This window comes from Rutilus rutilus (assembly GCF_951802725.1).
Source record: "Rutilus rutilus genome assembly, chromosome: 15".
Classification (NCBI taxonomy): domain Eukaryota; kingdom Metazoa; phylum Chordata; class Actinopteri; order Cypriniformes; family Leuciscidae; genus Rutilus; species Rutilus rutilus.
The window spans coordinates 9442473-9469090 of NC_140220.1; the positions used below are offsets into that span (position 1 = coordinate 9442473).

A 26618-nucleotide genomic window follows, 5' to 3' on the forward strand; every position below is an offset into this window, starting at 1 on the left:
TTGCAAAAGCCGCATACATACTTTGAATATTATTTTATTTGTATTCAAGAACCTGTGATAAAACAGCCATTTAATTCCTGTCTGCCATGATGAATTACACAGTTTGAGGCCTAAATAAAGAAAAAATGGAGGCTGAACAAATGCATTTATTAAAGAGATCCTAATCAGCAGTCTGCAATTAATCGGCACACCCCTCCCCTTTATTTTCCTCATCATTTTGCAGTTTTGGTTTTGCACTTCTTCAAGGGGATGAGGGGGTGCATGAGGGGACTAATTACCTTCCACCGCCGGTCGTCTACCCCCACACACACACACACTCACATCTCCGCACACATATCTCACAGCTCGGATCACTTACCGAATAAGACCATCTGCAGTCCCTCTGGGAACGGTGGCACTGTCCTGTTACCATTCACGTCGTGCTTAGCTGCAGGACACAGGGGAAACAATGGAGAGAATGCCCTTATAAATCAACACAATGTCAACAGGACTTCATAATGTGCTCTTCCCGACGCAAAAGCACCACAACTCACTGTAGGGAAGAAACTCCCAGGAGGACAGCGGCTCTATTCCCTATGCAGCTCATTAAGTTCAACCCATAAGTTTTGGCTTTATTCCTTTATCTTTTACTTTAAGAGCACCAGGAAGATAGGAAAGGACATAGGGAAGGTTAAAGGAGGGGAGGGGGAAACAACACCTGGCCGGATTAATGTATGTCAATGCGATGTTTTAACATGTGACAGGGATACAGATGGGCCAAGGCATGGAAAACCATTGCGTGGATTAGAATAAATAGAGGTTACTGAGTTCAACATCTGGGCGCAGCCATGCCGGAGTTTCTACATGCACGTACTGTATGAGTATGTTGCCATGGCAGCAGGGCATGCCAATACAGCCATGACTGATGGCAGACCTACATTGCATTTCACTGTAACTCAGTCACGGCCACACTAATCCTGAACGTCAACCACTTTTAATTAGGGGAAAGCTTCAAATGTAAAGTTAATTATGCTCCAAAGAATTAGGAAATTGATAAATAAATAGATAGATTAATAAATTAATAAATGTTCAGTCCATTATTAAAAAAAAATTCTGTTAAATTAAATAAATAAATTAAGTTAAACAAACAAATAAATAAATAAATGTCTGCTCAGTACATAGACTCCTTTATTAAATAAATAAATAAATAAAATGCTCCATGGGTTGAACATCTATATAAATAAACAAACAAATAAATTAATTAATTAATTAATTAAAAGTTCAGTCCATTGTTGGTTCATTTTTGTGTTTAATAAATAATAAATACATGTTCAGTCCATTATTGGCAATTATTTCTGTTAAATAAATAAATGAAAAAAATCCATTATTGGTTCATTTTTCTGTTAAATAAAAAATAAATAAATGTTCAGTCCATTGTTGCCTCTATTTTCTTTCATTTCAAAGTCATATCTATAAAATGTGTTTGCATGCAAGGTCAGTGGTGTGTTTCTTGGCTTGCTGAAATGTGGCTGTGTTAAATGAAGATAAAAAAAATATATACCGATTGGTGGTGAAACAGAGTGCAAATCTTCTTTTGGGACAGTAAACCTTTCCATTTTAAGATTAAAATGGCACTCGAACAATACAGTGAAAAGAAAGGCTTTCTGTGGAGGCCACAGCTCTAATCTAATCTGTGTAAGTGGACTGAAGAGAAGCATTAGAACAGACTTCATTAAATCACTTTTACATTCAGACTCTCTGTGCTGATCTGTTTCAACCGCTCAACACTCTCTTACAGCGTATAGTAAATTGAGCAAAAATTCCATGTAGTCTATTCATTCAATATCAATCAATATAAAAAGAGAGAACGGCGGCTAGAAGAATAAGAATTGTTTCACTCTAAAATGAAATGTCTATTATCATTTACTCACCCTTGTGGCATTTCAAAACTGTAACTTTCTTTATTTTTGTAGAACACTAAAGAAATTTTTTGTAGAAAAAATAACCTGGTTGCTCTTTTCAAAATAATGACAATGAATCAAAGGACACAAAAACACCATAAAAGTATCATTAAAGTGGTCCATGTAACTCTTGCACTAAATGTATCAGCTGACTAATTATGAGAAGCAAATCAGTCCAATTCATCCAAATCATTGGATGATCCACACAAATCATTTAAGCCGGTGTGAACCAGCGATTGTGATTGTGAACCAGATGAACTTATACATTGAAAAGTAGTATGGACCACTTGTAAAGTGCTTTCTTTGTCATTTCGCTTGACAGCCTTATACAGACAGGATATTCTTTAAAGAAATTGATCTTATGTCTTCCATGCAAAAAATAAATAATACAATTTCCAATCAAATAATGTATGAAAAAGGATTGAAAAGAAAAACCCTTTCAGTTCATTCGTCACAATTGAAACTGATAAATCACACATACTGCATTACAAAATACAGTATTCCATGCGGTGTCATCTAGGTGTTCTTTGCATAAAGGTAATCTGCAAACTGCACACACACTACAGGCTTTCAAAATCAGTTAAAAGCAGGCCATCCAGATCACCCACCATATGTTTCTCAGGCCTGGTCTGCAGTGCGTAGCATAGAGTGGAATAGTCTTATTGATCTGCAGTGCGTCATTCTGAAAAGTAGCTTGCCTTACTATAGGAACTGGCAAGAGCTGAGGGGTTGGTCAGTGGCTGTACTTATGCCTTTCAGTGAGAGAAGAGTGACCACGGTATTGTTGCGCCACAAGCCATTCGTAATTTCTTTCTTAAATTGGGAAAAATAAGGTACAAGCCTGTGTACTGGACGGCTTTACTGAGGGAAAGAACTACAATCCCATGAAGCATTGTGAAAAGCAATGGAGAAATATAAAAATGCTCATGAAAAAAATCCCATGAAGCATTGTGGACAGAGGTTCTGTCATGACAACTCTCAGAATGTTTGGCGTGGTAATGGACGCTGTGAGCAAGAAAGACATGCTGCTGCTGTACAATAGCGCACATGAATTACCTGTAGTAGATCTACAGTAGAATACAGGTGGAGCTGGGGAAGGTGTGGGGTTTCTGAAAACATTTGCTAAGGCAAATGCTAACCAAGTATTTGAAGGTTGAGCAGAGAGCTCATTGGCTACTGATACAGCAGGAACCAATCAGCTGTGACCTATAGAGAATGATGTGATTGCAAGCAGGTTGAGTTCAATCAGCCAGACAGAACTTTGTATTTGCGTTGAAATTTTGTGCATTTCAGTTTATCCTTCATTCTAGCTTTTGCCTTGCGTAACTACAGTAAAAATAAGTTGATTAAATAGGATTCTACTTAACCATGATCAGAATACTTTTATATGTAGCATAAATAACTGTATTTAAAATGAATAAGGATCAATAAATAAATACTAATACAAAAAACACAAGAAATTACATTTATTTATTATGACTGATTTTATTTGACATGCACAATACGGACCGATGCAGCGGCACGCTGTTTAGGACGGGTTCTTGTTGATGAGCCGCAAACAAAATAGTAATATATTTACATAATGTTCTTTCTTATGATGTAAGTGAGAGTATGTCAGCATTATCATATATCTAAATAATTGTAGTCTGTCAGGTGAAACAAGAGCTTATTGTTGCAGTTCAGTCAGTCTGCTATTTTATTCCAACCGTCACTCCTGATCAGAGGTAAATATTTAGTTTATATGTAGTCACGCTTCGACTAAGTTTAATGGTGCAACGCAAAAATATTCAATAGTGCGTAAGTTGTAACTAAGTGTCCATTTATTTCAAAACTAGACTAGTTGTGACTTAAGCACAGCTGGTGCACACGGCCCCGGCCACTACCCTCGCTGAGCTACAGAGCTTTCTATTACCCTCTCACCACGCTCCTGCTCTCTAATGGCCAGCACTCACCTTAGCTGGATTTTATACAGTGTATGGTTACATCTCAACCCATTCCATCATGTTGAATCCAAAGCACTCAGCTCTCTCTGTGTGACCTCAGAACACAGATGCTGAGATTGACAGGTGCTTCGAGGCAGATAGTATGGAAAAAAATGGCTATGAACTTACATGACCTTTCCTGTCATATGCAATTACTTGATTTATATATATATTCATTCTTAAATTAAACATTTTTAATTGTTATTTTTATATAATTTATATTATAATCTGTATATATATATATATATATATATAAAATTTCTAATATATAGAATTTAATAAAAAACAACTAAAATATTACTGAAATGTTTTCCAATGAGATGTTTCCCCCCCCTAATGCAGACAGAAAGGTGTTGACAGTGAGGCCTTAAACTTGCATTATAGAGAAGCGCAAGCCGAAGAAAGCTGCAAGCTAGCATGTGTGTTTATGCCTGAACCCCTCATTATATCTAACCAAGAGACCGGGAGAGATCTGACTGCAGAATGACAGGGAAACCGGCACAGAGTCCTCCGTGCTCCTCCAGTTCATCCCTTGCTGCAGTGTGTAAAAAAGCACAATCGCACCAAGGCCTTTTCTCCGCCGTGGCTAATGCCCACCTACCACATCTCTCTACTTTCATTATCTTAACGCAGAGCTGGTAATTGCCGCCTTTCTGGAACAACAGAAGCATATTCATTAATGGTCGGACACCCCCCACAGTCAGATAAACAATCTAAATGTAAATGTCAGCAGGCAAAGACAATGAGTCGAGACAGAATATTAATGGCTCAAATCTAAGCGTGGCACGCTTTCCTCTCAGCCGAAGAGGTTGGGGGGGGGGGGAGAAAGACACAACCGAGGGGGAGGGGAGAGGGGTATTATGAAGCATTCTCTCCATCCATCCCTCGCTCTCTGCATCTTCACTGCACCCCCCTAGTTAATCCAGTGCCATGTGCCAAAGTGTTCCCTGCCACCCCGGTCCTTTGAGTCGCCCCTTCCACAACATCCTTGAAATTCATATATGTATAGTGCTTTACATTTTATTAATCACTACTGATCAGAAGCTCTTTTGGCTTTGGCTGAAAGAGGCAGGGCTTCATTAATGTATCAAGAAAGAAAAATAACATCTATTGGCTCTTAAATTAATTTTTCAAGAAGTTCAAGTATGAATATGGTTGTGCTTAAATCATTTATTCATCAAAGCCAAGAAAATTATTAGGACAAAAACATATTTTTGGTGCTCCCTAATTACCTTGTTCTCACTATCTAATAATTAACACTAGGAGAAGAAACAGTAGCATGAATTTGCTCATTACATTTTCTTTGCATATCTGCACACCTCAAGCATACTTCTGGCCGAAAGTTTGGGCAGGGACAACTTGTACGTCTCGTTTAACAATTTCTTCGCAAGAAGAGGGGCTCCCAAAACCATTTTCATGAATAAACATCACATGTTAAAATCTAACATTTATAAGGACGGAGAATGGTAGAGGGCATGGGGTCTAATAAAGAAGACAGTGCCATGACAGTACCACCCCTGAAGCAAACATTTCCGCTCTCTTAGACTGTTCCGCCCGGGTTTTGGATGAATAACTAGGATGCCTAGGAGCCCTTTTCGTAAAGCCGAAAAATCTGTCTGAATAATGAGGCTAATCACAGGAAAGTCTTTATCCGTGCTGGCATTTGCACTCTCTGCCAGCCAATGCCATTCCTGCGCAGCGCTCTTCGAGTTAGTGCTGCTCTATTTCAGCTCCGCACACCATAGCTATAAATATTCTATTAAATATGTAGAGCTCCTTAAAGAAAAGCCAACTTGGACTGTCAGACAAATATTAAGCGGTATTTAAGTCACCATAATTTATGATCATCAGTATCCTTTGGTACTGTCACTTTAAGCTCATTTAGCCACATGTTTGAAATAACCAAACACAAGAGTTATAAATAAATGTAAATTGTAAGTTACAAAGATTACATTTATTTCATTTCATTTCATTTCATTTCATTTTATTTTTCTATATCTATATATATTTATTTATTGCTGTAACTATAGGCTATATAAAGTAATACCACAGTAATAACATCTATCTATCCCTCTACGTATCTGTCTGTCTGTCTGTCTGTCTGTCTGTCTATCTATCTATATTTTTTCTGTTTAAACAGCTCCCAATTTCCCTTTTTTGTGAAGCAAACACTTTTTCAATCTTCAAATATATAAATTCTAAAGAAGCGTAATCCAACAGGGGCTCAATTATTTTAAACAGCATCTTTCAAACCCTCCATGATCTGAAACGTGCGGCACAAAATCCATCACGGTGCAGGAATCAATCTGGGATCTGATTGTATGATATAAGGAATGATCTTTTTAGGCTAGCGTCGACTGAATCTGCTTCTCATCTGGACAGATTGTTAGATACAGTAGTGAGATGCCGTATTAATCTATAATAGATAGAGTATTGTGTGATCCATTGGCTGAAAATTCAAACTTGCAGCATAATATTCCCTCCCTCTCGCTTTGAAGATCCTGCAGGCATGGCTAATTTACTTCCATGTTCATAGCTCTCGGCTTCAGGTCTTCATTGATCTATCCCAGCCAGCCCTATACCCCCACATACTAGACTACGCCACTGACATTAGTACTCTACTCTATCAGCTCTTATCCAGTGGAGCAGCTAACTAAAAGTACTAAATTATCAACATTTATCAGTAGATTAAAAGTAGTTCAGATGAATCGGTTCTTTCTCCTGTTTAGTACATGGGGAAGTCGGATTCATTCTAGGGAATCGGTTAATCTGATTTAAATGAACGGATTAAAAAGTGATTCAAGTGCATGCTGAGTTTTCAGCATGAGTGATGTTCTTCTGACAGGCAAGAGTGAGTGGCAAAAAAAGAGCCAGGACAAATGTTTCCAGGGCTGACACTCATTGATTACTCTGCAGTGACTTTAATGAAGGAGGAAGATAACATTTTGGGCAATGCCCCAAGAGTGGAACTATCCTGCCAGAAAGGACTGCCTGCAATAAGTCAATAGCATTCCCTCATGAATAGCAAACTAACAAAAACACAGTTCTTTGATCCCTATTGTGCTCAGAAGCTTGACTCGTGACAGTTACACTTTGAAGCTTAAAACAAGACTTGTCTGCCTTTAATGTTTCAAAGTCTGTGACAAGAAGCCTCCGATCATAACCACCAGTCACCGATGGTCTTTTAGACGAGTGCAAAAAAAAAAAAAAAAAAATTATTTAGTCAAAATACTCAGCTAATTTAAAATGACCATTAATGGAAAATACGTTTTTCGAATCAGATTGTGTATTTAAAACATTATTGTCTTTTTTTTTCTGTACAAATCAATACTAAAACAACCACAAGGCCTAGTTGGTTCTTCACAAATATGTCATGTCAGTCAAATAAAAAAAGTAAAAATAAATGAACACTTTTATTCATTAAGGTAAGGTTGCATTAAATTGATCAAAAGTGTCAATTTATGATGTTACAAATTATTTCTATATCAAATTAATGCTATTCTTTTGAACTTTCTAATCACCAAAGAATCCTGAAAAAAAATTATTCATCATGATTTAGAATTTAGAATATACTATAGGACATTTGTATTAAGTATTATCATTTGCCATTACAGTCACAGTAAAATAGGCTCAATTTAATGAATATGACATGAATTCACAAGACAAAAACTGTGACAAAAAAAAAAACTGTAAAATTAGCACTGGGATGAAAGATGGATTTGAAATACTGAATAATGCTTGCTCAAGCAACTTCAAAGAGCAGTCTTGAGGAGACGTGTGTGTGTGTGTGTGTGTGTGTCGAAAGGAGAATGTAAAAATGGACCAGACAGTGCAGCTCTCAGCGCTTTTGTTTTCCCCCATTCTGTGGTGAAGAGAGCCTGTGAAAAGCGATTGGAAATGGTTGTGCAGAGGGGATCAGGCTATAGCGAGTGCTGTGTGTGCAAGGCGATATGCTATCTCAGCCGTGCACCTCTCCTCCCCCTTCCAATGGCTTCCTCCGTGCCCACAGATTAGCAGGCCCATGAGGCCTGGGAGTCAGAGTGCACACGCAGCCAGACGACAGACCCGGCGACTTGGGTAGCGCGTGCCTCGCCTCGCCCCTCCCCCTTCCAGAGTCTCTCAACATCCCCTTCCACCCCCATCCTGACTGCTTCTATTCAGAGTGACATTGATGAATGGGCATGCTAGGCTAATGGCGGTCTGCGGCTGATTGGAGCAGCCTCCTTTCTTTTTAATAACAGACCCAGTGGCCGTCATCAGCTGCATCATTTCTTCACAACGACCGTTAGCACCATTAAGGCTATTGTGAGCCATAATAGCAATTATCTTAGCGGAGTGAGAGCGCCTTGATGCAGGGAACAGCCATTACGATCTGAGAGTGCTACGCCGGAGACTTGTGAGTGGCAAACACAAACAGCAGGTAAACGCTAAGAGAAATGAGGTGAAATTAGCTTGGCTATACAGTTCTTCTTCAGCCAGGCTTCTGTAAACAGATTAGCACCGAAGCCATTCAGAAAGCATCTCAAGAAGAAACAGAATGAGCTGACAAACAAGACACAACTTAGAAACATTCCTGCGGTACTTCAGAAAGCATACTCCTTGTCATAGCATAGGAGGCTTTCATTCGCTCATGTTTAAATATGGCAGCCACTCGATCCTCTTCCAGTTCAATTCTTCTGTGTAGGATTGATACGCCTTGAGCCTTTTAATTCATACACATACACATGGTCTCCATCATGATTTTGCAGGGTTCTTCATCATCTGCATGTTCTGTCAAGACTCTTGATATACAGTTAGTATTTACACTTTTAATGCCAATAGGTTTTGAATTAAGTAGTCCCTATCACTTGTTTCCCTCTGTTTTATATCTTATCTTATATCTTTTGGTTCTATTCTATGAACAGAGCTTCAAAGTGGTTTGCTGTAGGAAGTTAATTACTTGTTTTCGATTAAAAAGGCCCTTCTGGAAAAATAGTCACCTTCAGTCCTTGCACTTGTGCCCTTGCACACACACTCTGTGATATGTCCACACACATGTTCCACTGTTTTATCCCCCTAAAGGTACGCATTATGTTCTAACAGAATGTACCATGGGTCCAATAACTTTAAAAAAAAAAATGCAATGGAAATTTTCAGGGAAAGAAAATGGGAAAATGTTGGGAAACATTGCTCTATAACTATCACAATGGAATTTTTTTTATTAAAAAATAAAAATAAAAAAATAAGAAGTGCATTATAGTAATATAATGTGTCACCGTCCATAAAAAAAAGGAAATGCAAAAAAATAACACAAGATGACACTTTACAATAAGTTTACATTAGATAACATTAGATAATTGCATTAGTTTACATTAACTAACAATGAAAAATACTTCTAAAGCATTTATTAATCTAAGTTAATGTTCATTTTAACATTTACGAATACATTTTTAAAAACAAAAGTAGGCCTATCTGTTAATGTTATTTAATGGACCTGAGCTAACAATGAAGAGTTGTATTTTTGTTAACAAATATAGATAAATACTGTAGCAAATGTATTGGTCATTGTTAGTTGTGTTAACTAACGCTAACTAATGGGACCCTATTGTAAAGTGTGACCAAACAATTTATGTTACATCTGTGAACAAAAACATATATTTAACCTAACAATGATTCAACACAAAAATTGTACAGAAATTTGTGTAAATGCTAAATTGTAGAAGAACTTTCGCATTTGTGACCCCAGGAAGAACTTGGAAAAACAAAACAAAATGTAATTTGGCTTAAAACCTGCATATTTACTTGTGTTTTAATTCCATCAATGCAAGTTATTGTAGGTTATTATTTTATTTTTTTGTGGACAAAGTGGAAAAGTGAATTAAAAGGATCCGTTGGCAACAACACCATAGAGGGACAAACTAATGGACTGCTAATGGAAATGACAAACTATGTATAGAGCCACAATTGTCCTTTCACATGCAGAGTTACAACAATTAAAATTATTCTCATGCAGATTTATTTAATGTTACATTTCAGATTCAACACGTGCGCTCACTCTATAGATAAATGTATTGGCCCAACAGCTAATTATGAATCTGAGAATATCCTGGAATGAAGAGAAGAGTGGATTGTTAGATGAGGACTGAATCAGCCATTAAAATACTTCATCAGGGTGGCCAATTTGTCAGCATCAAGCATCTAAACAGATGAGGCTCTGTGGGATTGTGATGCATTGATTCCTCAGCAGGGGCCATGATAGGAAATGAGAATGTGGTCAAACACCACAAAACATTTGAGCAGGAACCCAGCACTCAGGAGAGTCATCAGGGCTTGTCTTAATTCAGAATACAAATGCTAGATTGATCTCCACTGGCAGGCCTCAGATTATTAGAACCGAGATTGAGCATGATGGAGCATTTGCAAGGACACTTGCATATAAAAATGACTCATTTCTCATTTGTTCACATATCAGTGCAGTTGCTAGGGTGTTCATGATGGTTGCTCACTGGCCCCAGTCAAAATAACCCACTGTTTGACTTTCTATAATATTCTGGATCAATGATATAACTCCTTGAATGTAAATATAAGGGAATAATATAGCTAGATTTTGCTAATGTGACCGCACCTTATAATTTGAAAGTAGCAACAGTTTCAGCCAGATGAGTGGTCTGACATATAGCGTTGCCACAGACGATGGCAAATATTAGGCAATATCTTTCTGCGTTTACATAAGTAGGCTACAATAATTACGAGATGACAACCCGTGACATTCTACTCAGAGCTGTTCTCGGACTCAGAATTATGCAATGCAACTCTATCAACATGGCATAGTCACGAGGTACAAGTCGGAGCTCTCCGAAAATTTCAAGTTTACAAGTTGTTTTTAAAAGTTTCCGCAATGCAGTGACTGACCAATAAGAATCCAGTATTCCAGAGAGCTGTGTGATAAAAAAAAAAAAAAAAAAAAGCAAAATTAAATTAATATTACCAGAATAGGTTACACTTACCAATAAGAACAGAACGAGATACAAGCTCCACAACATATTAGCTCCGTATGCTCATGTGGATGGATTTCTGATTTGAAGGTAAACAGTTAAAGGCAACAATGGTGGGAAACAAATAAGACCCTATAATATCAAACAAGCCTGAACTTGAACCCAACACTATAGTGCTGCCATTTCTGGTGGAATATTATTGGTCTAGGCTTGATTTATTGCCCTGTATATGTCTCCAAACTATACACAATTTCCAAGCAGTAGCAATAACTTATGCACTGGAGGATTCAAAAACATATTACAGAAGTAAAGTTCTTTTAGAAAATATAGAGTTGTAAAACTCATGGAATAGATTATGTGCTTATCGAATGTGATGAGAAGTCACACAACCCTGAAACCTCCAGCCCCCATAAGAAGACCCCTGTCCACGTCGATAGAGGCCCCAATCTTTTTCTTTTTGCCAAAAAGTGTAATTTCAAACTCCAACAAAAGCTTAACAGCTTTTTTTCAAATAATCTTTCTCTCAAGGTCATGAGTCTCCAGAGACGGGCACTGTGGGTTTGTTTCCTTTGACAGGCCCGTGAATGCAGCCCACTGCTTCAACTGCATAGGTGGTTAAACTCAATTGTTCTATTATAGCAAACTAATACTGTGCTCCGGTTGAGATAAAAGAAGGCTTCCGCAAATTAATCTGACCCTGGACATGCCCGTTTTATGAAAACAAACCAAGACAAATATTGCATAGATAAATGCAATACACAAAAAATAAAGCATTTTTGGGTTCCTTTTTCTTTCTTGAATAGAAATTAACATTCATCAAACAGAGACGCGCATACACAGGATTCAACGTAAAGGAAGGCTGACTAGGGCTATACCTTAAATAATTTGATCATGTATTTGATTTGATAATTTTATGCCTTGTAAAGAAAGAAAGATGTATAATGTGCAATAGTATATTTAAATATATTTAAAGAAATATGTGTGAACATGCATGGGTGTGAAAAATATATAATAATAATAATAATAATAATAGTGGAAATATTATTATTATTATTAATATTATTATTATTTTAAATAAATTAGTTAATTAAAAATGGTTTTAAAAAAGTGAAAACATGACATTTAACAATGAGAAATTATACATGTAAATAAAAAAAATAATAAACAAAATAAACAAAATAAAAAATGAAATGATTAAAATAATAAATAAATAAATAGCCTAAATAAATAAAATAAAATAAAATAAAATAAAATAAAATAAAATAAAATAAAATAAAATAAAATAAAATAAAATAAAATAAAATAAAATAAAATAAAATAAAAATAAAATAGTTTTGGGCTGGGGCTAGTAAAAACATGCAGGAAAGGCAGAAATCTGAACTAATGGCCCAAAAAGGCAAGCAGGAAAAAATATGTATTGTTGAGTCCTGCATATACAATCTAGAACATAATAATGGCTGGCCATGAGTAATGACTCTGTCCTTCTATTGTCTTTTAAATAAAGCACAATTTCTCTGGTTGGGTCTGGAGTGATTTGATTTTTCATGTAATCATGACAAATTATTTATCGAATGACGCTTGGTCTGTCTGAAATCCGGTCAGCGGCTTTTATTCTGGATGTTTCTGATTGACAAGCCCTTGAGTGATAGGCGAGATGCAGAAGTGATGGTTCCACAGGAGTTCAGGCTGTTACTGCTGTGCCTCTTGTTAAGGGTCCCTCCGGCTCCCTCAGGCCTTGGCCTTTGGTCCCTCTGCGGTCTAGCGGCCTCCCTGTGGACTTGACTCCGATCAATGCACAGGGAAACCCATTAAGAGCCACAACACCAAGAGCGGTCGGGGGGCCAAATGCACCCTTAACAAAAGGGAGAGCGGCCAACATCAGTTGAGTTAAGAGGTTGTGAAATATTAGGGGTGTGTGTGTGTGTGTGTGTGTGTGTGTGTGTGTTGTTCTCTTGTCTAGAAGGAACCTCACAATAATGTGGCCCTGCGGAGCCTGCTTTGTCAATGGCTGCAAAGAAAAGGGCTCTGAAAGGACTCTGTGCACTGGTGCAATTAGCCATCTACGGAGCCAAATATATCTCCCAGATTATATCAAGACAACTTGAATCCCATTCAGTTTGTGCTCTCCAGAAACAAGCTTTTGTGCTACCTTGAGGTAGATGCCCAGTGAATAGTTGGCCTGTCGCATGTGTCTTAACTTGACCTTTTCAAAAAATTACATAAAGTGATATTTGATTGGTTTGCAGCCAAATAAACTACTGTTCAAAATGTTTGGGTCGGGGAGATTTCTTAATATTTTACAATAAAGTCTCTTATGCTCATCAAGGATGCACTTATTTGATAAAAAATTCAGTAAAAACAGTAATAGTGTTACTATCAACTAACTATATTGATTATTTATCATTACCAATGCTGAAAACACTTGTGCTGTTTAATTTTTTTGTGAAAACTGAGAAAAAACATTATTCAGGGATTGACATTAGGTTTAAGGTTTTAAGTCTATATTGACTTCAATTAATCAGTTCTGTAACATTATCCACCTTTTTCCTACACCCCATGTTGCTTTGAGCGAAATATGGGAGTCGATTCTGTTAAACTGTAAACAATCAGTGAAAGTTTTGCTCTCTGAACACAATAATAAAAAACTGGGTACAATGAGATGACATTATTCTACTCACCCTTCAACCATAAAACATTAAAAAGATATTTAAGAGTATAAAAGCATTAACAAATTACTACCACAGACCAAAGACCATGTACACAGTTTTTGAATAATGCTTATTATTGCGTTCATAGAGCGAACATTTCGCTGATTGTTCACAGTTTAATGGAAATTACTCCCATAATTTGAGCAATTCTTTTTAAGATCAATGAAAATTTGATTGATCAATTCATGACCCCTTTAAGTGACTTCTATGCCTGAACTGGTTTCCATACTGTATGCTAAACAATATCTATCATAAGTGTCCCTGTAAGCACAAGTACTGAATGTTTACAGCTCAGGTCATTGGTTAAGCAAAAGCCAAGCAATATGTGGAAATGCTAACGGCTAACAGATAGCTTTCTCCAATTATTATAAACTTCTTTGGTTCACTACTGAGTTGTGAAAACTTACGTCTTTCTTAAATGCCTTAATAATATGTGAAATCATCACGTTTTATGTTAAGGGTCATATTTGCATACAAACATATGATAAACATCTTGCAAAGAGTAGATTCACAATACGGTCTATATAACAAATGCCTCAGAAACATGCTAAACGTTATGTAGCCAAGCTAGCTAATGATAGCTGGTTAGGTTGATTCTTTCCCTATAAATACACATTACTGGTTACAAAATTGTCAGAAATAATAGTTTTAATAAATCTATAAGTCCCACCAGGTTTTTTAAATGTTTAAACATGTTTACACACAGCCAGGTACAGCCACGGTTTCACTGCTAACATTAAACACATTCCAACAACAGATAAGGAGAAAGTCGGTTTACTCGGGGCCCATGCTGTTCAAGTGCTAATAAATGGGTGCTAGTCTCTGCACAGCAATCAGGAGCTCAATAAGTAATAACCATTCACCTTGGCTAGTTCCACACCATTACACCAGCACTGCTGATGACTCAGGAGACACTGCAGACGCGGCAATCACTGACAGATTGCGAGGGGAGGGGGAGGGATGGAAGAGGGATTGAAAGGAAAGGAGGATGAGGAGGAAAGGAGGAGAGTAGGCACAGCATGAGAACGAAGAATGAAGACCTGGGAAATAATACAAAAACGACAGGAGGAGGAAACTGAGAATTTTGGCCTAATGGAGGACTGACAGTAAAATGATGAGACCCATTACAACATTTTTGGAGGGAAACTGCTGCATCCTTGCACAGCTGCAATGTAATTGTGATCCTAGTGAACTTCAAAAAGGTCTTATATTACGGTTTCTTCATCCTGCTTATGCATTTAGACACATTCCTACAGCCATGTCCATCCCGGTTAAAGGACAAGTTCGGTATTTTACACTTAAAGCCCTGTTTTCGGTTAAGATTGAAATTTGGACACATGCTGCTGGCCCGAGAATTTTCGGTTTCTGTGGTAGCTTCATCATCAACATCTTTGTTGGTCCTGGAACAACATTTCAATCAATCAATCAGATTTGGGGGGCAAGTTTACAGTGTATGTCAAGTTTAGGTTTATAAACAGGGTTAGGTGCAACATCAGTGTTATTCATCTATCATTTTAGGGATAAGTTATGGGTAGGGGTAGGGTTAGGGTTAGGGTTAGGACTAAGGCCTTGTACACACGGAGACATGTTTAGCTGTATGCGTAAAAGTTTTGTATCGAATCGCCATTTCGTCCGCCGTTTTTGGGAACCTGAAACCGCTATTTTTTGAAACCGGGTCTCAGAGTGGATAAATCTGAAAACGACACCCTTGCGTTTTCGTGTGTACAGCTAATCCATATATATTTTGTGAAACGATGACGTCATCACCCCTGTGTCGACTCTAGTCGGACACCGCAACGTCACGTAACAGCAACATCAACTGCGGACTACATGCTTGTTTTCGTGCTGCAGAAGCGAACTTTGTACCAGGCCATTTATGGTTGTTTATATTGTTCAATAGAGTTCTTGGTAAAAAGAAAGAAAATAAAAAATAATAAGCTACTGAGCCTATTATTATTGTATACAGCGTGCAAGGTTTGTGCGCATGCTCCAAGTCTTCTTCTCTGTTTTTAATGTATCTCTGTGGCAGAATTACAGTGCCACATACTGGTCTGGCATGTATACTACATCATTTTAAGTCGGTTTCAGTGGTTTCGTGTGTACGCGGATTTTTCTTGAGACGACGCCATGTTTATGGAATTTTTTTTTTTTTTAGAATGAGGGGGAAAAAATATTCGGATAGGGAAAGCTCTGGCTTCCTGTGGATGTGGCCAACATTTTCAGACAAGAATGTTGTTCCAGGATCAACAAAATATGTCAATAAATATTTTGAATTACTTGCAAACCTCAATACTTATGGGCAACAGAATTACCTTTAAATGTGTCTGGTACTAGCTATTCAGCTATACTAAATTGTTCAGCAACATTCTTTTCAAAATGTTACTTCACCTTGATGAGAGTTGACCTGAAAGAGAAACTGGCAGTAGGTATTTCTAAGGGCAGTATTAAAAAAATACAATGTGTACGTGCATTTGGGAGCACAAAGATTTGTGAAATCAAGCTTGAATAGCTAGACGCATTTGCACTGATGTATTTGTATAAATGGTGAATTACTCAAGCTTTCTGAACAACATTTAACTAGCGTTCTCTACACATACTTTATGGAAGAAATGAGATATGGATTCCAGCATTTCACATGGCTCTTATGCACGGTCCAGTCATATAGGGGATAGAGAATACATCATCGGTCAACCAAACACTCTCATCTTTGACCATCAAAACAGACCACAAGTGCTGCTGATACCGCAATAAACTTTCAGAGCACGATGTCCTCATATACCGCAAAACACGGCTTGTTCGATAGCTCTCTGCGATCAGGCATGCACTTTGATCCACGCCTGTGTCGTCTAGCGATAGCGACACAGCGTCTGTGTTTATAATGAGAGCTGATGAGAGGAGCGGCTACGCTCTCAGCTATTACGGCCCATTGTTTTAGCTGATTATACCGGCTGCCTGTCTGTAGCGCTGCCAACACATCATAATCAGACAAAAAAAGCCGAAACAAACCAGCAAACCTACGCATGGGAAGAAAACAGCGACAACTCACACTGTATCTGGCTGTCATGCAAAAATGGATGGCACGGATAGAATTCCTCCAATGTTTTGCATCACCGTGATGCATGGAGAAGGTTCGGCCTATATGGACTTTAAGAGCACTTTGTCTGAAGGTGAGTCTTGTGCAAGGAGGAAATAGTAGGCAATCATATTGCTGACATGAGACTCTGGCCAAGCTCTTATCCATTACAGGGCTTAAAGGGGAGACAAGGCACTTGTGTGTTGGAGAGGCCATGTCATCCAGGATGCTTTTAATGCGCTGCCATTAAGCTGGTCAATAGGTTCCCAGACGTCCACCTCCTCAAGAAGGAGATCCGCTGGTCTTTTGAAAAGTCCAGCGGTTGATTGAGGTCGAACATATAGACGGAGATGATGGCGGGGGTAAAAGATTGAGATTGCATCCACTCAATTGAGGAAATATGCTTGTTAGCATAATCCAAAGAAAAAAACATGGGTGGACTCGTGGAAAGCCTTATATGCAGCTCTGTCTGAGAAATCGCCATTCAAAAGAGAAAAATCGATCCATAACACTTTCAGAACACTTTAGCTTCTTATGTTACGCTGTGAATTGCATCCATTTAATAAAGTAGGGGCATCTGACGCCTGATACAGACACTCAGTCATATACAGACTTATGGTTTCGTAAAAGGCATTTTACCTAGCCGGTTTACCATACAAACATGTCAGTAGTAGAGCAATGGTAGCTGCTATTGTTTCAGCTCAACACTAGCTAGAAAAAATTCTACATCTTGGAATGATACGTTATTACTATAAATATTATATTACGTGTTGCCTGTAAGTGATAGTTAATAAAATCATAAGCGCTGCTAGACGCTATTAATGGGCTCCAGTAGGGCTGCACAAATAATCGAAAGAAAAACGAATTCGTGATATGGCTTAGTGCGTTTATCAAAACACAAAGGCTGTGATTTATTGAAATAAGTATATGCGCTGTGTTTGTCAGAGTGAAGCGTGGCACTGTGTTCTTTTATACATGAGCAGCTCATGATCTGGTGTCTTAGAGCGTAATGAGAAGCACTTATTAACTTCTGTCACAAAAAGCTTTATTGCTCCATGCAGTTTTATGCCAAAATAAAAGCTTGATGATTTAATGTTTGAAAATGCAGAAGTTAGGAGAGCAATAAATAGTCAAATTATTATTTTTCTTAAATACTCAAATACTTAAATACTTATTTTACAGTGAAATATTATAATACTAATATTTATTTTTATTATCATTTAGAAATAATAATAATTGTGCTTATTATTATTATTATTATTATTAGATTAGATTTGATTAGATTCAATTTATTGTCATTACACAAGTACAGGTACAAGGCAACGAAATGCAATTTTTAAAATGTTAGCATAATCATCATAATCATCATATTGATATTTCATCACAAAACTTATCAAAATGATGATAATAATAATAATAGTAATAATATTATTTATTTATTATTTGTTTGCTTGTTTGTTATACATGATATATTATCCCAAAATCTTTGGTCAAATTGTGTAGCCCATCAAACAAGGACAGCAAATCAGTAAATGCAGTGAATACAATATATTCACAATTTAGTTTTCAGCCATTTGTTCACTTTGACACATCTGCTGAATCGGAACATAGGAACAGGCTACAGTACTGAGCAATAGATTGGTTAGATACATGGTTAGAAAATGAATTGTGATTGAACCACAACAAAGTCATGTTTTAAGCTATATTTATGCGAAAAGAATGATCAGCTTGAGTCAGTTAAAAATAAAAAATGCATTCATCAAAGTGTTTAAAGCATTAAATACATAGCAACTTTAGCGGAACACTATAAAACTACTAAACAAGATTCAGCACCTCTCCTTTCTTTTTGCAAGATATGCTATCCTTAGCTGTGTCATTTTTAATGCACTCCCTCCCTGTGCTGTGCTCTGCTGTGCTGAGTTCTCAGTCCCACTTTATATTAAGTGCCTTTAACTACCATGTACTATTTAAATTAATAATTTGATACAATGCACTTATTGTGTACATACATGTTTTATATTGTACTTATATTTTAAAAATGCCTGCATATTACATCTGAAATACATTTCTGTAATGACATCTATAATTACACGGTTGACCCTTCCCATACCTCTTAACCCACTCTTAAAACTACCCATTCCACCAAACGTGTCGGTTGCACTTTAGTTTATAGTATGTGTACTTACAGTGTACTTACCTAAGAAAATACTGGGGAATAAAAGGTACAAGGTTAAGGTTAGGTTTAGGGTAGGTTCACAGTTAGTGCCTAGTTATCACCCAGTTATTGTAATGACTATAATAAGTACATAGTACATGCGGAACAGGGATGTAAAATAAAATGCTAACGATTTTTCTTTACTTGATATAATAGTGGCATCTAAAATTATTCAAAAATTATAATGAAAATACTAAAAAGTGTACAACTTTGTTTTACTTTTCTTTAACTTAAAACTAACATTTTAGATCAATAATTAAAATATATAATTAATAGAATAATAGACAATCTTAACTTAATGTATTATTTATTTCATATAGGGAAATTCATTGCAGTTGCACCACGTGACTTCCTGGTTGTACCACCTGACATTTGCAACTAATGTTACATTGATTGAACAGGCTTCTACTTTTGGGTGCCTGTATTAGCTTTTGCCTATGCTAGCATGTTCATAAATACAGTAAAGAAGTTTATCTTAAATTAGCATTTTCCTAATTTTACATTCGTTGTACCACCTGACATGGAAAGTGTACCAACCAACCCATACTTGAAAGTAGCTATGTTCATCAGTATTTGAGATATATCTACAAAACTTTTCACTCTGCCACAAGGATCTATTGGGGTCCTCTGGATGCAGCATTATCATGCTTACTGTTATTACCTTGTCAATTCAGAATAAAAGATCCACGTTTGCAGTTGCGCCACCCTGACATTTGAGAATTTATAACTACTGATATTTATCAAATTTGTTTATATGAAAGGTTTCAAACATAAAATGATGTCACAGTATATTATTCAAACACCATTTTAAATAGTTTTCTTAGTCTGTTCATTTGTGCAGACGGTTGCGCACCTGACAATTTGGGGGTTTGAGATACCAATACATAAAATAATATTTATTATTTGAATGTACTAAAAATGTATTCAAACTAAATAGGTTGTATTGAATGGACACAAATATATGTCATAAAAATAAATCTTGCCTTAAGACCCATCTTTTTAGGCAGGCTTTTATGTGATTCCTTTTATACTCGAATCCAGTCTGTCCAGGCTGTAATAATGATTATTTGTTCAATGTTTTATTGTGTTTGTAAGGTGTCCTTGAGTGTCATGTAAGGTGACTATTAATAAAATGTATAATAAAAATATAATAAATGTCACTGGCCCGCCTGCATAAAAAAAAAAAAAAGCATATAAAATGACTTTATGAAACAAGCAAACAATGAGCAACGTTATGCATTCAGAGAAAGAGAGGGGAAGCAACAGAATACAGAAATGCGCCTATTTATTTATGCCTAGATTAATACGAAGAGTTTCTTTTCATAGCATGCGTATGTGCAGGAACGCTTTCCACTAAATAGGCACAAGTGTGTTTGCCGGCTGCATGCGGGAATGTGCGCCATTCAGGATCCTCTCTTGTGACACTGTAAAAGCTTTGGACTGCCTCAAACTGAGAGAAAGGCCTTATTCACTAGCAGAGAAAAGGACAAAGCATTTCAGCATGTCCCACAGGGACGGGCCGAGGCGGCAGTTTGTTAATAACACAGCTTAGTAGTGCAATAAAACCCACTCAGCTAAAGAATCATTAGAAAATAGCCCAAGTCTCTTTAATTGTAAATCACCTTTAAGAAGTGCCGAGAGAGTCATCGCTCAGCACGTCCAATGAATAAAGGAAAAATCCATTAGCTGGCAACTATTTTATAGGAAATAGAAAATTCCTCAACAAAAGCCTGCACAGGGGAGGAGGCGGGTGAGTGGATGAAGAGGGCGTGAGAGCTGTGTGCTGGGAGGGATGGTATTCCCAGCAGGCAGCCTGGCATGTGCCAACCACTCATGTGTCAGCCCTGCATGCATCCTTTTCCCGGTCAGGGGGCCTGATTTGGGACAGGACCTCCAGGGACAGCCAGGCCTGCATTGAATGGCCACAGAAAGCTTATTAGAAGTAAACAGACTGTTCTCTAGCATGCCAGCCCGGGGATGTAAACAAACACATATAAATAATCTCACTAAGGCTAGTGTGGAATGAATGCTGATTATTTAATGATTATGCAAGGGATTGACTGACTATGAGAGGGATTATATTTTGTGGCTTTGATCTAACTATTCAGCTTTCAAACTCGTATATATTAGGGAAATATATGTGGTAATAGCCTATATTTCATTCATTTATTTTTAGAATATACAACTGACAAAATGTGCATAGTTGGCAACAATTAGTCAGTATCTACATTGATTTAAGTCTCACAGTTAGAATCGAATGGACTGATTATGCTATATGTGATTAATTAGCTAAAAAGGACCGGCTCGGGAATCGAACAACACTGGTTGTGCTGTATGTTTTTGACTCACTAAGAGAACCGGCTAATAAGAGTAATTTTCGTTCGGCAATCAAACTACATAGGTTGTGCTGTATGTTTTTGACTCTCTAAAAGTAACCGACCCATAAGAGTCATGTTCATTCGGCAGTCAGACAAGGGGACTGCATCTGAAAATGGATTTATAAGCACAGCATTTGTGCATGAAGGTACCTACCAGTTTAAAGATCTACAGCAAAATAGAGAGAGAACTAAACAAATATTTAGTTACTACAGTAGTAATTTCTCACTAGAAATGACATCAGAAGTGTTGGTCAGTAAATGTACATTTACACAAACTGACCTGCAACTGCAACCGCAACTTTCACCGAATGGAACGCACTGGATTATGGGATATCAAAGGCAGCGAAGGGATACGTCTGTCTTGCCTTCAAAAATCGATCAGATGAAGGCATCTCAGACAGGAAGTGAAGCTAACATTGGATTCGGACATGCCTTCCTACCTTGGAACGCGTCCTTCGAAGGCAGCATTTTAAGTTTTCGGATGCAGCCGGGTTGCGCTGTATGTTTTTGACTCGCTAAAAAGAACTGACAGATATGCGTCATTCATTCATCAGATGAATGAATGAATGCACATGTGAACCTCATTCTTTTTTCTGTACGTTCTCAATTACCAACCCTAAATGAGGTCTTCATAACTAAATAATAGATATCTAAATAAATAAACAAGACCTCATATAGCCTTCATAATAAAAGCAAATTAGATTTTTCATAAGTGAACCAGGACAAAAAAAAATTCACAATTACATTATGTAAAAACAACTGATGAGGAAAGCACTCTTGTGTCATCTGTCTGGAGCAAATGTTAGTGCAGCAAGACAAATGTGCGTTTGAAGTCAAGAGGAAGATTATTTCAGTTTGTGGCTATGTCATTACTGTTAGCTAAAGATGAAAGATTCAGATTTGATTTTTTTTCTTGTTCTCTCTCATCCTCCTACTTGCCATTGTGTGGCGCAGCTGAAACCGTGCATAAAAGATCTGTGTATGTAGCAGTCAGCTCTGCCAAAATAATGGGCAGCTCAGCGCTGACTGTTTTACCTGCAATTAAGGGAGCTAAAAAGATAATTGTCTTAAAAGCACGAATCAGTTACATAAGGTGATATTGCTCCTTCGTCGTGGAGCGCCCAAGGCGCCATATTCCATTATCTCTTTGATAATCTTAGTCTCTCATCTGCCAAAAGGATACGGAGAAAACTGAGCTGTCGGAGAGATGTAGTAAATATCATAAAGCCTGTGGTATAATATTACATTTACTGTATTGCACCACAGTATTACAACAAATACATAATAAGTAATATCATACCTGCTGTTCCAAATACCCTTGTCTGTTCTTTATCTGTAAATTTGTGCAAATAGTGCTTTCACATATAGGTAAATGTGCTTATTTAAGGGTGGAAGGGGGTTATATCATATCTTACCACACCACCAGGATCTTTGGGTTCCCCCAACTCCAAAATGCCAATTTAACCCTTAACTGTACCTATCAACAAATGCAGTGGCGCTACGATGCCATCCTGGGGTGGGCAACTTCAGTCAGTCTGAGAAGACATAAAATGTCAATAAAATTTTTGACATGAAAAATGATCAGCATCAATATCGTCACCCATCACATCAGCCCCTGAAAAATACACTACTGGTAAAAACTTTGGAATAATTCAGATTTTTATTGTTTTTTAAAGAAGTCTCTCATGCATTTGCTTGGTCAACAATCCAGTAAAAACAGTAATATAGTTAAATATTAGTATAAAATAACTGTTTTCATACATTTTAAAATGTAATTTTGAGTTTTCAACAGCCATTACAGTGTCACATGATCCTTAAGAATTCATTCTAATATTCTGATTTGGCGTTCAGTTCTTCTTCTTATTGGTTATTAACAATGATTCTTATTAACGTTGAAAACAGTTTTTGCTGCTTAATATTTTTTTTGTGGAAACCGTGATCCATTTTTTTCAGGATTCTTTGATGAATAGAAAGTTCAAAAGTACAGTATTTAAATGAAATAGATAACATTATAACTGTCTTAACTGTCATTTGGAATAATTGAATGTGTCCCTGGTGAATAAAGGTATTAATTTCTTTTTCCTTTCTTTTTTTTTTTTACTTTGAGCACCAAATCAACACATTACAATGATTTCTGAAGAATCATGTGATGCTGAAGACTGGAGTAATGATGCTGAAAATTCAGCTTTGCCATCACAGGAATAAATGACATTTTAAAACACATTAGAAAATGGTTCTTTTAAAATGTAATATTATTTCACAATATTACAGTTTTTTCTGTATATTTGCTCAAATAAATGACAAGGTGAGCATAAGACAACATTAAAAATGATTAATTATTTCAAACTTTTGACCGATAGTGTATAAATTATAATAAATTATATAAGTCAATACTAGTAGCCGATACTACAAGAATAGAAGAGAACTAAAGTAAATAAAGAACTTAAAGTCTAAGGTTTTTTCATTTCCCACAATGGCCCACCAATAGACCCGCCCCTGAACAAACGCCTCAGTAAAAAAAAAAAAACTTGAGTTTTCTTGAAGTGGAAAGAACATGCACTGGTGTGAGAACATTCACGTACTTTTCCCAAAGGTGCTGGCGCTCTCCACCCCCTCCCTCAGCCAGCTAAGCACTTTCTCATACAGTAATATCCTGCAAGAATGTCCAGCTGTGCTTTCATCTGCTGATTTCATTAGGCAGAGTAGGTAGATATCAAGGATTGCATTATGCTTTCCTGTAATTCAATTCCCAGTGTTCCCAGCTGACACGTTCTTTGCATTTACGAAGACACTTCAGCTTCCCCCACCTACGTAACTTACCTATACAGCAGCACATTTAAAGCAATTTCCATCTAGGGGGTGAGGGGGGGCTCAAGTCTGATTGGAAACCTATATATAGCGCTCATGAACAACGATGCATTTTGATACAGATGCTCCAGGTGGGCAACTTCCATGTGGTTTGATTGCCAGCATGGGAGCATCATCCTGTATTGAAACTCCTCGGCCACAGGGCCACAATGACGCTGGCGATCTGCAGGGCTGGGCCTTTGAAAGAGTAATATTCAAAAGGAGCGGGAACATCTAAAGGCAAGGCCCATGAAAAATTAATGCAAAGGTGCCAAGTCATTCGCATGCAGCAGCGCTGTAGAAGCCCACTCGTGTGACTAGAACATTTTTGACAGGTCAGCCAGGCGGAACAGAGCAGTGCAGGCATGTGGTCCACTAAGGACGTGGAGAGAGCGCAGGACACGCTGATTCCTCTGCCTGTCAGACCGTCCAGAGGTGGCCTGCCACTTTCAGAGGACATCCAGGAGTGAAGAACAGAGTTCAGCGCAAGAGCAAAAGCAGACAAAATACCACTATTACCTTCATTTAAATGGTTAGCTCACCCAGGAATGAAAATTCTGTCATCATTTACTAAGCCTTATGTCATTCCAGTACGGTTTATATGACTTTCTTTCTTCCCTGGAACACACAAAATGAAATGTAGTTATAATATTCCTGCCGTCCCGCCTCCCCCCACCCCCATTACAACTGAAAGCTCCAAAAAAATTACAAGAAAGAATAACGAAAGTGCTATAAAAGTAGTCTATATGACCTGTGCCCTGTATTTCAAGTCTTCAGAAGCGATAAAATATCTTTGTCATCATGAATTCAAAATTGACCCCATTTACTTTGTCAGCGCACATTACTAGTCTTGTGGTGAACAATTAATCTGTTTAAGTTAATGCACAGAAAAAAAAATTCTCGAGGCAATCTTTAATCAAAATCTCAACATTTGCTTCCGCTCTGGAATGGCGTTCCTTCTCTGATGACGTCAGTTTGACGGGTTGGGTTGAATATCCTTAACCACTCACCTCAAACCATCAGTGTGGAGAGGAGGTGCGCTAAAGTAAAACCCTGCCTGCCCTCTATTCAATATTCCGTTTCACTTGGAAATACGTCACAACACTAAAGTAAAGATTTAAACTCAGATTTATGTTACAATATAGAAGAAAAGATCTGTTGCTCTGTTTCAACTTCCTTTTAAGTCCTTGGAACTGGTGCGAGAAATCATGCGTCTACACTAACATAATGCTACGAGCTATGGCAATCTGTCCTTTGCACAAAGCTATCCTATGGCTTCAAAAGACTTCATAAGAATATAGCACATGACGAGTCATATGAGCTACTTTTAGGGTGTTCTTAGTCATTATTGTTGTAGAGGGTTTACTATAGGAAAAGGACAGTGTGAATAATCTCCATAACGTCTCATTTTATGTTCCATGGAAGAAAGAAACTTCTGATCTTCTGAAGATCTTCTTCAATACGTGTTTGGAAAAACATGAGACTTACAACAGAATGTTTGCATGAACTATCGCTTTAACAACCAAAGCAATAACTCAGAGAGGTATCGTCTGCCGTAATAACAGAGCAGAAAGAGCCCTTAACATGTAGAGTGTGTGTTTACATGTGCGTATGATATAGGGAAGTGACAAGAACATTTTAAAAGAAATCTGAAAACTGCGGAGGATAGAGAGAGAGAGAGAGAGAGAGAGAGAGAGAGAGAGAGAGAGATCCGCATTGGATCAAAAGTAATTATTCACAACAGGAGGCTGCAGAGTTAATTCGACCAATCAGAAGAAGGGTGGGGGATGGCTAGAGAGAATGAGAACGACATAGAGGTGAAATCAGAAAGAGAAACCGCATCAAATACAAAGCTATATTTACATGGCTAAAGCGTTCCTCACGCTTCATGTTCAGCTATGGAATTAAAGTGTTCAGTTCATTCCAGTTCATTCGATATTGTCACCATTGGCAACAGCATGTCGTCACCCAAGGACTGCCAAGAGACTATCATTTTGTAAAATACCCAACACTTAATCACTTCCTTTGTCATGGTGATTAAACAAGGCTGTTTGGAATAGAAAGCAAATGTATTGCTTGAAGCAGACTGCACAGTATATACTGTATAACGCCCACTACTTTGCTAAACTGGTATGCCACGCCATTGCATATAGAAGTATGCTACAATTTTGTCACATGACTTCACTGTAAATTGTATGTTTAAAGTCCTGTACTATGCTTTTTTTAATATTACCTTTCATGCAGTGCAATAAAGCTGTTTGTGAATTTAAATGGTCTGCAAAGTTTTAAAGATCAAAGAAACAAAGTGTTTGCCTCCTAAAGAAAGAATCGATTCTGAACTGCTGAAATAAGTCATCAGCCATTCCAGTCTCACTTCCTGTTACATACCTATGTAATAATGTAACACGTTTGCATAATGCCAGCCTATGGTCTTCATTGGCTGCCAACGAACAACGCCTATGACCCACCCTCAAATACTGTAGATGTAGATGCGACCTGGA

At 37.4% G+C, this 26618-nt stretch overlaps 1 protein-coding gene across 2 annotated transcripts in view; it reads right to left on the bottom strand.

Moving 5' to 3' along the window:
- msraa (methionine sulfoxide reductase Aa) overlaps positions 1-26618 on the bottom strand; it is a 69908-nt gene that overhangs the window by 32125 nt on the left and 11165 nt on the right. For both annotated transcript variants that reach the window (XM_084432917.1, XM_084432918.1), the window contains one exon: positions 359-427. In XM_084432917.1, coding sequence (XP_084289043.1) covers positions 359-427 — 69 coding nt within the window. The remainder of the gene's footprint in view (positions 1-358; positions 428-26618) is intronic.